This window comes from Podarcis bocagei, assembly GCF_964188305.1.
Source record: "Podarcis bocagei genome assembly, chromosome: 4".
NCBI lineage: Eukaryota > Metazoa > Chordata > Lepidosauria > Squamata > Lacertidae > Podarcis > Podarcis bocagei.
In genome coordinates, this window is record NC_138128.1 from 72650694 (window position 1) to 72664981 (window position 14288).

The 14288-nt window shown below is 43.9% G+C and overlaps 1 protein-coding gene across 1 annotated transcript in view; it reads left to right on the plus strand.

Moving 5' to 3' along the window:
• The window catches only part of SGPL1 (sphingosine-1-phosphate lyase 1), a 36278-nt gene that overhangs the window by 14892 nt on the left and 7098 nt on the right, over positions 1-14288 (plus strand). Inside the window, exons 6-9 of the mRNA XM_081189683.1 lie at positions 1369-1497; positions 10867-10955; positions 12229-12334; positions 12532-12630. Of these exons, the coding sequence (XP_081045809.1) occupies positions 1369-1497; positions 10867-10955; positions 12229-12334; positions 12532-12630 (423 nt within the window). The remainder of the gene's footprint in view (positions 1-1368; positions 1498-10866; positions 10956-12228; positions 12335-12531; positions 12631-14288) is intronic.

Consider the following 14288-nt stretch of genomic DNA (forward strand, 5'->3'; position numbering starts at 1 on the left):
CAGTCAGTTTACAGTGAGTTTACTTAAATAATTTTATCATGAATCGCTTCCTGTGAAACACACCTGACGCGATTCTGCAATGAGAGCATGCATAATTTTTTTTTCAAGCTTCAGGCCGGGATACAAAATCTCTGCTTAAAAGGCTTGTTGAAAAAGAAAGGTGTTTAATAGTCTTCTTGACTCCCAAACAGTCCTCTGTATCTCTTTTTAAACTTGTTTTCCTTCCGTCACAGAAAATAAGAAGGAAGAAATGTCATGCTAGCTCTGTAGAGGCCCCTGAGCCCCATGTGATTAGAATTGCAGGAGAAGAGCAGGGCTGTGCTTCCTCCCTTACTCCTCTGCAGGCCCCCCTCAGAGGTCCAGAGGGACCCTGGGCTGCTTCTGGGTTTCCCCAGAATCCCCAGCCACGATGGGAATGGATGGCGACACCTGAAAATAAAACAAGGCACCAAAAGAAGAGGGAGGCACGAAAATATTGCAGTTCTCCACCTTTCAACATGCACTCGATCCAGCAACAGCCACTGAGTGGTAGAGCTTTGTTTATATAATCGGCCGATCTGAGTTCACTGTAGTCAAACCATGTGCCATCGGAACGGATATATTTGTCTTAATATTTGTGAACATTTTAAACTCCGAAATTTGATAAAATCTGTATCAGGTAGCAAAACAAAACAAAACAAAACAGTCTCTTGTCAAATCACATATTTTTTTTGCTTCCATTTGCAGCTCTAAGATGAGCATGTTTGTCACGTTTTGGTCTGATGTGCTCAGGAGCAAGTGGTGAAACATACCCACAATTCCAAAAAAAATAGCAAGGGCCTACCTTTGAGGCCCCCTTTGAGCTTGAAGCCCAGGTCATGTGGTCTTCCTGGCCCTGCCTCTGATTGGTTCTGCTCCTCTGCTGCATTTTGCCGCCTTGTCCTCCACGCCTTGGGTGGGAAGCCTACTCTGTGTGTGCATGTAGGCTTCTCACATGGTTTAGCCTAGGGGTCCCTGCTTCAGACTTTGCAGCCAAGGTGTGGATGTTGGCGGATGCATGGAACAGGTAGTGTCTGTGAGGTTGAGGCCACCCAGCATAGCTCCACACGGCACTTCACACAGCTACCATCACGTGAGATGTAACTCGTATTCAAAGCTTTTGCGGTGTTTGGATGATGAGATTGGTGAGAGTATGCAAAGCATTCTGGGACTAACTTTATAGCAGAGAAAACTCCACAGTGTCCTCCTGCGATTTCTCCGAAACCAGTCACCTTTGGTGGATGGGGAGCGAGGTGACTTTCTCCTGTACATAAGAAAACAGTGCAGCATCACCTTTTCAGGGTTTACTTTGGAGGAGCTATCTCACCTTAGCCAATTTTCTCCCTGAAGGTTTATGAGGAATTTGCATGGAGTAACCCGCTTCATCCAGATATATTTCCGGGCGTGAGGAAGATGGAAGCAGAGGTCGTGAGAATGGCTTGTGCGCTTTTCCATGGAGGGCCCAAATCTTGTGGAACAGTAAGTAACACGACATGAGTCCCACTAGCTTCAGCCAGTGTATTTGTGTAAATGTTAAAAGAGCCACTACAGAAAAAAGTGTGTGTCTTTTTTGCCTTGTTTCCAAGGGAAGCTGCATTTGCTTTGGGTCTAGCCAACTCTAATGAAATTGTTATTTTATTTATTAGAATATGTATATAACCTGCTTGATGAAAGAGCTGCCTAAGCAGTGTACAGATGAAATTGTAGACAAACCACAGCTGAAATCCACAAAACAGTTGAGAAACGAAACACCGCTAAATTTTGTTTAAGTTTGAAAACAAATTTTACGTAGCTAAAATACAGGTAGCTAAATTATATGTCTGTGTAGGCAGAACATATATAAGCTATCCTGACAATTAACAGCTGTGCTGGCAAACTGGTGACACAGTGGACACCAAAGGTAATTAAGAAATCGTGGACAGCTTGCCAAATACCTTGGTAGTTATGCAGTCCTATTCATTAACCTCTTTTCCAAGTTGCACGCTGCTTGGCTAGTTAGTTTACATAATGTCAATGGTTGACCTGTGCAGGCAGTGAACTTGCTTGCAAATGTAAAAAGCCTTGTCATTTCTACAGAGGACAACACCAAGAATTGTGGGTGTCCAGTTTTTGAAAAAGTCAAAATTGAAAGAGAATTGTGTTCTCCCCCCCACCCGTGTGTGTGTGTGTGTGTGTGTGTTATCACAGCAAGTTGTATGTAATAAATATGTTGGGTGAAAATTGTGGTTGGTATTTCAGCAACTCATATGTTTAGTAGCATCTTCTATATGCTGTAGCCAAGAAGGTGAGTGAATAGGCAGGAGTTCCTTTGGATCTAATGTGGATGGTGTTTGTTGCTGGAACAGTTTAGGGTCAGTAAGATTCATTCATTCATTCACTTTATTTATATACCGCTTTTCCACACACACACACACACACACACACACACACACCCCTCAAAGCTGCTTACAACAAAGAAGCAGATGCATTTCAAGCAAACATTGCAAAAACTTTCATAACATAACAAAATAATGCAATAGCAATTTCATAACAACCTAGCAAAACAAAAATAATATACAAAATAACCACATTTCAATACTGTAAATGAAACAAGGTTAAATGACATGCAGCATTCAATAGCAAAAAGAACAAGCGAGCTTCACAGTTTCACTTTAGATCGAGAAAAACACCCCCTGTGGTTTGACTCAGTGACCCTCTCCTGCAGCCACTTGCAAGGTTTGCAAGAATAAGGGGTGGGGTGGCAGGAAACACCCCCCCTCCCCAATGTTGCTAATGAAGATATGGGATGAGAGGCCTAAATCCAGCACAGATTTAGGCATGCTTAACCCCATTAATTTTAACTTTGTGTCGCAGTTAGCCTAGGGTTTATGACCCTAGCAATGCAGCGTCCCATTCTATAAACAGTGTTTCTCCAACTTGGGTTGCCAGCTGTTATTGGACTACAGCTCCCATCATCCCTGACCATTGGTCCTGCTAGCTAGGGGTGATGGGTGTTGTAGTCCAACAACAGTCAAGCTCTGCATACAGTCAGTCTGTTAAATTCAAGAGGCATTGTATGTGGGCCAGGATCTGGGAACCCTGGCTTTCAAAGCTGTGAATCATTGCGTCTCACCTATGCCAAGAGGGTGATGGGGAGCAGATAATGGATGCCATAGATGGACTTGAAACCAACTGGACAGTTGATTGGCTACAGATCTGTACTAGGTCAAGGGCTTGCCTTTTGATGGCTTTGATGTTTTACTGTGGTTTTATAGTTTGTTGGAAGCTGCTCAAGAGTCGCTGCGGCAACCCAGTCAGACAGGCAGCGTATAAAAGATAAATCATCATCTCTTTACCCTGGCTTTTGATACATGAGATGCATGTATTCAGGACCTACCCAGTTCTTGCAATTTGTTTTACATATTTTAAATACTGAATTTTAAATGGTTGTAACTGCCCTGGAGCCTGATGATGAAGGGTAGGTAATAATCGAAATAATAATGATGCACTTTAAGTGAAGTATACTGATTTGCTTTTGTACCAAGAGAGATGAACATCTTTATGTCCATATTTATATTCTCCAGACGTTTCCCCAGAGTAAAACTGTCAGGTTCACAATACCGTTTCCAGTTCCTGGACGTACATGAACTTGCAAGATGTAATATTGCCATTCAATATGCTGGATGGTGTTAATCTTCTAACTCCATGTAAATAAAAGCTATAAGAAAAACTACCAAGAATAAAAAAAATTCTTTAGCCTCCACTGTGTTCCTTATGAACAACGAAACCAGCTTCTCTCATCTGTGCTATGGACTTAGACTTATGCAATAGTTATCCCCTTTCTCCAGGGAACTCTGGGAACTGTAGTTCACGAGGGATAGAGAAGGCTAAGGGTCTCTTGCAACCAGCACCCTCACCATACCACATTTCCCAGGAATCACTGAGGAAGTCACGATGAATAAAATGCAATACATCTTAGTGATTAATGTAGATATGCCCTAAGTTTGCCTTTCACAGTCATCTGCGCTGATCCAAAAATAACTTCTGTACATTGTCTGTATTCGCTGGTGTTTCTGTGCTTCATGTACGTTTTTAGGAATGTGAGTGTGGGGTGAATAATAATAATAATAATAATAATAATAATAATAATAATAATAATAATAATAATAATAATTTAATATTTATACTCTGCCCATCTGGCTGGGTTTCCCCAAACACTCTGGGCAGCTCCCAACTGAATATTAAAAACACAATACAGCATTAAACATTAAAATCTTCCCTAAACAGGGCTGACTTCAGATGTCTTTTAAAAGTAAGACAGTTGCTTATTGCCTTGACATCTGATTGGAGGTGTTCCACAGGGAGGGCGCCACTACCGAAAAGGCCCTCTGCCTGGTTCCCTGTATCCTCACTTCTTGCAGTGAGGGAACCGCCAGAAGGCCCTTGGCGCTGGACCTCAGGGGGTGGAGACACTTCTTCAGGTATACAGGACCTGAATGGGAGATCAAGGATAAAATTCCAGTTTTAAGTACTGAGGCAGCTGCTCTTGTTCAACGGCAGATGAAAATTGCCAAGTGACTTCTCTGAAAGAGGCTTATTTGTGAGGAGGGCTGGTCCTCTTGTGTCTGTGGGGCTGAACCGCAGACTGTTGTTGTGCAGTCTGGCCCACCAGTTGAGGCTGAGTGCTTCCAACTATGCAGCGGCGCACTGAAACCACTGCTCTCGGTGCCCAGTCACCAGCCGTGACCTAGACTGGGTAAGGCATTGTTGCTAAAGAAGCAGCAGGCTCCCAGGCAGTGATGTAAGGAAGCGAGGGTTGTACTTTCGTGTGCTCGGAGACCTTATTAAAATTAATTTCTTGCAAACTCGTCTTGCAGGGTTAGCATCGCCTTGCAATCCTGTAGGGAAGGAGCTGCCCACAGACAGTGAAACTTAGGAAGGAGGTTAACAGTTCAAAGGACTCAGAGGTGTATGGCTAGAGGTTAATAGAACTCACTTGGAGCAGAAAATACGACATGGTGTTTTGAGGAGGCTGTGTGGCATAAGAAACAATTCTTCAATGATATGAATAGTTGCTTGAATAGCTGCATATTTGTTGGTGGTTAGCATTTACTTCGCATTTCCTCTCAAGGGTTAAAGGTCTTCACATATATTCTCAATGAATGCTTACAACTACCCTGTAAGACGGGCTAGTAGCCTTCTTCTTGTTACAGGTGTGTGTGTAATGCGGGAGCTTGGTGGGATCATCACAGCTCATTCTCTTAATCACGAAGCCCCATTAGGTCTTAGGAGCCACAGTTCCATTTTGCACAAACGTACTGACGCCACACTTTCAAAAGAGCCTAAATACCATTTAACTGAATCCGTGCAGACTTAATTTTCTGGATTCACCAGTGCAGCCTTTATTTGCTTAGTTAATTCTGTTTGACTTTTGGCAACATAAAATGGGTCCTTCTGCACTATAGAGAGAAAAAGGCTTACATACAATTAACAATTCTTTTTTAAAAAGTGGTACAGTCTTTGTTAATTGATTATTGCCTTGCCTGTCAATATATCTTCCTCTTTCTTTATTCTTGCTGTAAATTTCTGGAAACTAAAATGTGTTTTTGGAATTCTGAGTGTCCGTTTTTTGTTTTGTTTTTTACTTGAGAGTAGAGCACGGATACTTCCTTTTCCTAATCTTTTAAAAAAATGTTTTTCTTGATCTATTTTCTCGTAGTATATAATTGTTGAGTTTCAAGGCCCTACCTCAGTGCTTGGGCACGGCAAATGTTTATCCTGAGGCTTAATAACGATGCCTGATTAATGAAAACATAATTAGGGCATTTCCGTGTGCTCTGGTTTCTGTCATGGTGTTCCGTTGCGCCAGAAGTGGTTTAGTCATACTGGCCACATGACCCAGAAAACTGTCTGTGGACAAACACCTGCTCCCCTGACCTGAAAGCGAAATGAGCACGACAACTCCATAGTCGCCTTTTGTCAGGAGCTCGTCCTACACTCGAGTAGGACCCTGGCAGAGACACATGCCCAACTGGCATGTTCTCTCCCTCCTGGTTGATCGTTTGGGAGCTTCAAAAGCCGGAACATCACAGCGACCAATGCCAACAGACATCAGCACACTTAGGGATCCACAGAGTCTTCACAGCTTACGTAACAGACCTCAGCAACTCAGCATTTTGGCTAATCTACTTTATTTACATATAAACACACATGGAACACTGCAACATGGCTCCCTCTCTCTCTAGCATCAAACAGCAAAGAGAAAGAACAAAGGACAATAGTCCCACGTCACGGAACACAGTAACACAAACATCCTGTCTCCGTCATTTCCCACTTTGTGGAGTCAAAACGTACACCGTCATGTGATAGACAGCAATCCCATGACTGCAATCATGGAGCAGGAATTCTAACACTTTTGACTGGACTTAATTGTCCAGGGGTCCCTTACCTTTTACCTTTTGACTCGGGTCCTCCTAATACATGCATGCTGTGGAGCGCCTTCTTTGCCACTTCCTTTGTAGTTGCTTCACATTTTTTTTTGAGCCTACAGAGTTTCACTTCACAGCAAGTTTACATAACAACCTTTGACTGATTCCTCTCCTTGGGAGGTGCACCATAGAAACCTACCTCAGCCAACCCCTGCAAAACCAAACAACCTACCCTTAGATCTCCCCCTGCCGCTGCAAGCCAGCTGCAAGCTCCCATACTTCTGTGTCCTTCACTGACTATACTCTAGTTGTTAATCTAAAGAGGTAAGACATGCCAGAGATTTTGCCATGAAATGTTTGTAAGAGGCATGGAATGTTTGCAGAAGTGTGTCAATGCAAGAGCAGGAGGAACAGGGAGAGATGCAATATGATCCTGACCCTTTGTAATTAATTTCCTGAAATTAAAACTTGCAAATCTCTGCTGCCTTTGCAATCTGCTAGCATCCGCCACTCATCAAAAGCCACTGAGCCCAAGCATCTTCTACCTATTACTACCCTTCAAAGAAAGTTCTTGAGCTGTTACACTAAACAAAGAAACTAAATGTGGTGAAGAACTGTAGCAATATTCTTATTGCCTGACCCAAGGAATTCCAGGGTGACTTTGCCACATCTACTGCGCCTGGGCATATTTTACATTGAGAAATGGGGAGCTTTCATTTTTAGTCTCCTCCCTTGCAACATATGACCTGCCACCTCTGATTTATTTTCAAAGGCCATGCACGTAGGCCTTATTGGCACTTCCAGCCTGTAATGGAGCCAATTTTCCACGTGACTTTCAAATGCAAAATATATTGCAACAGTGAGAAAAAGATTAGGGACAACGCACAGTCTGAACCTCTGGTGAAAACTGAAAGCCTGCCAAGTCATAAGAGCAGTCCCACTGTTCTTACCCATAAAGAACTAATTGCCAGTGGCGGCATTTTGTTTTTACCAGAGGTTCAGGCTATGTGTCGCTCCAGTTTTGCTGTGTCTGTGGGCATAGATGTGCTGCCGTCTTGTGGGTTTCCAACCAAACTAAGAGGATTACATGCTTCTGTTGTACTGCTCTACCATTGTAACAAACTTGACATTGCCTCTTGTGCTTGCCAAACCATTCCCACTATTACGAGGAAACTATCCATGATCTTTAATCCCAGAACCAAATGATATTCCTCTTGGTCTCTCACGCACCCTTTCTGTCTTCTGCAGAGTTCAGAAACGCACATCTTAAATGTGCTCTTAGCTGCTCAAACTGGCAACATTCAGAATAATCTTGTCAAGAAACAAAGTGAAAAGGAAAAATGAGTAAGGCCAATTTTTTTGCCCAGCTGTTCTGGGGGGTTTAATAACTAGATATGCACTGGAAGCAGAACTTCCTTCTCTCCCTCGCTCCTCTGCCTCCCAAATGTTGATGTATGTGCTATAGCTTCCATCAGTGGCTGTGCTGGCAGGTGCTGATGGGAGTTGTAGTACAACATATGGAGGGGCACCAGGTTGGGGAAGGTTAGTATGAAGATTTCCTGTCAAGTAATTTCCCTACACAGAACAGGGCAGAATAAAAGAGGAGTTTATTGTATAGGAAATGCTATCTTTGGTGGGGGTTTTTTTGGGGGGGGGAGATGACACCCCATGCTTCCCTCACTTGCAAATAAGCCCAGCCTTTTCTTCCCAGACACATGCCATGCTGAAATTCGCCAGTGCTTTACCCAAATCCCACTTGGGCAGAACAACAGCACTGGGATAAGAATCTTGCTGAGCAGCATACAATTCCTTGTTGGTGTTTTCACAGCTGTCCGGCTTCTGCTAAAAACAAACAGTGCATCATCTGTTCTTTCTTTGTTAGAGGGATAGGGTCGGTAGTGATGTATTGACTTGTGCAATGACAGTTTGCTTTCTTGGCTTGTGTTTTTTTAAAGGGAGAGGAATCAAAAGGATGAGGGCTCTTACATTGACAAATTGCGAGCTATATATTCCAAGGGGGTTACAGTGATTCTGAGAATTAGTAGGGAATTACAGGTTTCACAGATAAGGTGGATAGCTCAGTTGGTTAGAGAGTGGTGCTGATAATGCTAAGGTTGCAGGTTCGATCCCTGCATGGGGCAGCTGCATATTCCTGCATTTCAGGGCGTTGGACTAGATGATCCTCAGGGTCCTTTCCAATTCTACAATTCTATGGCAGGGAGCTGATTTAAATTTGTACTCGTTCAGTTGGACTTTGTGGTTTCATCTTGCAAGTAATTTTTTATAGTGTGAGTTATTACTTCTGCCACACACCCTTTTTTTCATACGCCCACAATATATGTGCCTTTATTATTTGTCATTTTTTTAAAAAAAACCATATCATTCGCCTTGCCTTATAGTAAATGCACTAAATCTATTACATTGACCTTCAGTACTGGCATTGTGTTCTCATGAAGTTTCCACAGCTGAGGCATAGTTGTGGGTAGTTCAACTGTAATAACCTCCCCTGAAGAATCTTGGGAAGTGTAGTTTGATGAGGATGTTGAGAATTCCCACACAGAACTACACATCCCAGGATTCCTGGGAGAGGAATATTAATATTAAACTGGTTTGTAGTGTAAATATATCCGCTGTTGCCCAAGTGCCATAAGCAGTGAATTTGAGATTTGCTGCATGAGGCTTTTTCTCCCTCTCCTTTCATAGAAATGGTTCTTGTTTATTCATATGCCATGTAGGAAGTACTCTAGAGGTGCTGAAAAATAATCATAATAGGGTGTTGTTTTGCTGTGGAATGCCAATGTTATATGTAGTGGAACTGACAGATTAGCAAGGAAGAGTTATACCCTCTAAACTTCCTTCAAGAGAGAGTGTGTGTATCTATATTTAAATATATGTGATAAGACATCTCTCCTTTTCCCTTAAAATAGTCAGATTCTTGAGACAATGCATTCAGCTTTTTTTTTCCCCAGACAGAATTAGAAAGATATCCCCAGACGTCTGCTTCATTTTTTGCTCGTCACGTTCTGAGCTTCCCCCTTGTATTAGAGGAAGTCAGCTTGAAAAGGCTGTCAGCTGTTGCTGAGTCACCTGGTATTGGCCAGCTGCCCAATATATTGCAAAAACCAGAATAAATGTCGTGTAACAGTGATTCATACAGTCTCAAGGAGATAATAGTCTACACTGGAAGGTAACCAAGACAGTGTTATATAGGCTAAAGTTGACATCAAAGCTTTAAGCAGGGGTCTGAACGTGGCAGTTCTGCAATTGCGCTCACAACCTCACTCAGTAGTGGACTAGACTCTCATTTACATTTCTACTGCTTATAAATTTTGGATTGTCCCATGACGAGTGGTCATAATCTTCAAAATACCACAACTCTGCTCTTTTCTGATATGCACAGTAGCTGGAATGTTTGGAGACGCTTTTGCACAAAGAAGTTAAGAAAGAGTGGCTTGGACGCCGGATCCCACAACACCAGGCCAACAACAACAAAAGCCGAGTCTCTTAAGCAGATTTCTCATTCATCTGTCTCCCTTTCTCAGATTACTTCAATGTCTTTTTGGGTTTATGTGTACCAACAAGTCTGGCTGCAGAAAAGTCCTTACCACAACTGCTGTCATCCGTTCCTCTTTACTAGAAAGGGTTTCATTGTTGAATATAGATATATTGTTGTTGCTATTTAGTCGTTTAGTCGTGTCCGACTCTTTGTGACCCCATGGACCAGAGCACGCCAGGCACTCCTGTCTTCCACTGCCTCCCGCAGTTTGGTCAAACTCATGCTGGTAGCTTCGAGAACACTGTCCAACCATCTTGTCCTCTGTCGTCCACTTCTCCTTGTGCCCTCCATCTTTCCCAACATCAGGGTCTTTTCCAGTGAGTCTTCTCTTCTCATGAGGTGGCCAAAGTATTGGAGCCTCAGCTTCAGGATCTGTCCTTCCAGTGAGCACTCAGGACTGATTTCCTTAAGAATGGATACGTTTGATCTTCTTGCAGTCCATGGGACTCTCAAGAGTCTCCTCCAGCACCATAATTCAAAAGCATCAATTCTTCGGCGTATATATATATATAGGAATATATATATCCCTATAGTTGGAAAAGACCTGCTGCCTACAGGAGCTTTTGTAGTTAACATGCTGATAGTCCCTTTGTTCTGTTAGTGCAATTTGTGTGTGTGGAATTCTTCCGTTGTTAGGACAGGGCGTTGCATCTCCTTGGCTTGATTTTGGTGTTGCTGTGGCACTTACATCCCCTCCTGTGATGTGTGTATGTGCGTGCGTGGGTGTGTGTGTGTCTATATTTGTGTGTGTGTGCGTGTGCACTTCACACTCTTTCAAGGTTTTTAATAACTAGGGACTAAAATTCACTTTCCAGTATAAGACGGTACTTCCATTTGTATGTGGTCATTTAAGTGTGTCTGCTGTTTTTAATTCCTTCTTAACAGATGACCTCTGGTGGGACTGAGAGCATCCTGATGGTCTGTAAAGCTTACAGGAATTTGGCTTATGAGAAAGGAATCAAGCATCCAGAAATGTATGTAGCCCATTAGCCCATTATCCCCCCCCCCCAAGTAACTAATATAGGAGGTTATTTTCATTAAGCATCTTTTTAGACCGGTCACTACTTTAGCTTTGCATATGCTGGGCCAATACTGTTGATATTTTCACCCCCTCCCATTGCAGGAATCTCCTGATCTGATGTTTTGAGAAAGGAGGGGGCGGAAACTGCTCTTCTACTCTTGCGCTCCTGACTGACTGCCTGTGTGTGGAGACAGTCTTATCTATGTAGTGACTAGATGGCTGACTGGGAGATGTAACACTCATGCAAGCCAGTAGTTCTTTAGTTTGTAGTAGCTATTAGAAATAAAAGGAGTTATGCTTCACAGCTAGCTTCTGCGTGATTTATACTCTGCTGAGTCTGGTGCTCACAATGCACAGTTGTGGGTCCAGTGCACCGGGACCTGCTTTCCAGGACTGGAAGGTCTCTGAAAGTGCTCCAGTTGCCCAGCCCCATCAGGGCAGAACCAGTTATTGAGCCCAGTCGCTGACATCGGTTGAAAGGCGTACTGACAAATACTTTATACCGAAGAAAATGGAATCAAAAACTAAACGGGGGGGGGGGGGGTAACCAAACATAGTTCCCTGCAGATGTTTTTCGGACTCCCAACTCCCATCAGTCCCATCCCCTATGGCTGATAGTCGTACTCTGAATTAAACTCTGCATTCACTGCAGAATGGCAAGAATTCAAAAAGCACAACTTTGAAACCTCTTCTAAATGCAACCCCCCCCCCAAAAGACTTTTGCTTATCTAGGAGCACTTTGGAGTTTGGTGGTTGTTCATGGAAGAATAAACTGTCAGTGGAGGCAGAATAATAGGATCACAAAGTTGGAAGGGACCACGAGGATCATCTAGTCCAGCCCCCCCCCCCCGCAATGTGGGAATCTTTGGCCCAATGTAAGGCTTGAATCAGCGACCCCGAGCCCTTCCATTTCAAAAGCTGCCTGCCATGCAGAGGGGGGTGACTGTTGTTTGTGACAAGCCAAATGCCCCACTGGGCATACAGAATAACTTGTGCAGTTTTCCAAACTGTGGTCTTGTGTGGTTGCTGTTTTTTTAATAGCAAAAACAACTTATCAGAGGTCCATGCGATGCATGTATTTCTTTAAGTCCCCCACATCTCCCAGGCTTTCAGGTATATATCAGTTTATTTTTGTGCAGACAAGGAGGGGATGAAACAGGAAAGATACAAATCACGGGCAACTACAAACGTTTTCTGAGACATCTTGCTATATCTGTCTTCCCCAGGCTGGTTCCTGTGAGTGTCCATGCAGCATTTGATAAAGCAGCTCATTATTTTGGGATGAAGATTGTGCACATTCCATTGACCAAGACGATGCAAGTGGATGTTAAGGTATTGCTCAGATATTCTCAGACCTCTTATCAATAGTGACTCTGTAAAGTATTGAACATCGTTGGGCTTCCTAGGACAGGGTTCATCAAAAGGCCCTATATCCCAATCATAGTTGCAGGCCTGATGTGCCATTCTGAAGACTGGTATCTACTAGAGCATCTTGACTGCCTGATCGTTTCCTCTTGTTTTTTTTTCAGGCAATGAAGAGAGCCATTTCCAAGAATACAGCCATGCTGGTCTGCTCAGCACCGCAGTTTCCTCATGGAGTCATGGACCCAATTGAGGAGGTTGCAGAGGTAACTACCTTTGTGCTACTTCAACCTGAGATATACATTGCTTCCTGTAAGGGCGGGGGAGAGTTGTTTTCAACACACAGAGTTTATCCCTCCAGCCCCCGGGTCAATAGCTGATGACTGGAAAACCCAGCTGCAAGTACAGAACTAGTCTCCTGCATGGCACCATGTGTCCATAAATACAAGCTCGCATCACTTGCAAAGTGATTGCAATATCCTGATGTAGCTGAGTGCAGCGCCACATCTTTGGAAGATAGCTGCAAACGGTTCTATTACCATACCTTCTGTGGGCTTAGGCCAGTGGTTGGCAACCTAAGGCCCATGGGGATTGTTTAAGCTGCCCATGGACCCCCACCGCCCGCTCAGTCGGCTCCTGTGTGCTGCGCTAAACCAGCGCTGAGCAGAGTGGGGACTATTGACAAAACCTACTGGTGTTTCGCAACTTTCTGACTAGTTGCAGGACCTTAGCCAGACCTAGCAGAGTAAACGCAGAATCCACGGAAGCAATTGGCGACTTGGCTGCAGACAGGATAGACGAAGCAGGAACCAGGAACTTGTAGTTAGGTGTTTATTATATACAGTGGCCTATTTACAGGAACAGAACACAGATCTTTTGCTAGTTCTCTCTGACACGACTCACAACTCCTACACTGACACACAGAACTCTAACTCCAAACTCTGAACTAACACATTCCAGTTAGTAGGTCATTAATTATCACTCCCTTGAGATAGCTTGACCAATCAGGGAGCTGTCTCCATGTCTCTGTTATCACCAGGCATACTTACTCCTTCACATGATCTTCTGGCTGTCTGCCAAACCTTAACTGACTCTGTGTGAGTAGCTGCACGTACACAGTTTCCCAAGAGGGACCGCCTTCCGCGACGCTGGCTGGCTTCCCATTGGCTGCAGGAAGCCCCTGCAGCCAATGGGAAGCTGCGCACACCTCCGCTCTGGAAGGAGCACTGGAAATAGCGTTTGCACATGCATGCGTGCGCACTCTGGCCCACTGTGGCGTCTGCGGGACCGTGAACCGGCCGAAGCCACAAAAACTTTGCTGCCCCTGGCTTAGGCATTTCAACTGCTCCCTCCTCCTTGCTGCAATGGAAGTTTTCACCAAGTGTCACCCGCTCTAGCAAAATGTATGACTTGCTGAGCAGATACCTGTGGGGGCTCAGCTCAGGAGAGAGAGAGCTGTATGTTCTGGCATGTGTCAGCTGTGGCTCTTGGTTAGAAGCATACATTTACATTGTATGTGCAAATTTATGTAGCCAATTTATGCTCCAAATCCTGCCCTGGGCATTGGGGTGGGAGTCAGGCTGTACCTTCAGCTCAGTGGTGGTGAACATGTTTTGCATGCCAAATATCCCTGCTTCAACCTCCTGGCATCTCTAGGTAGGAACGGCAATGATTTTTGCATCAAATTCTGGAGAACCTCTGCCAGTCCATATAGAGCTAGATCTGACTTGGTATAAGGCTGTGCCCTACATTTCATACTGCTTAAGTATCCTGTAGTGCGAATACCAAGCATGAGCTGTTCAAGCATTTAGTTGGAAGTCGGAGCGACCTTGACTTTGCCAGCAAAAGAAGACATGATCAAAACACGTCCCTCACAAGGTCTGTTCCTTGGGATCAGTTTTGGATTTGAAGCAACCTTGTATTG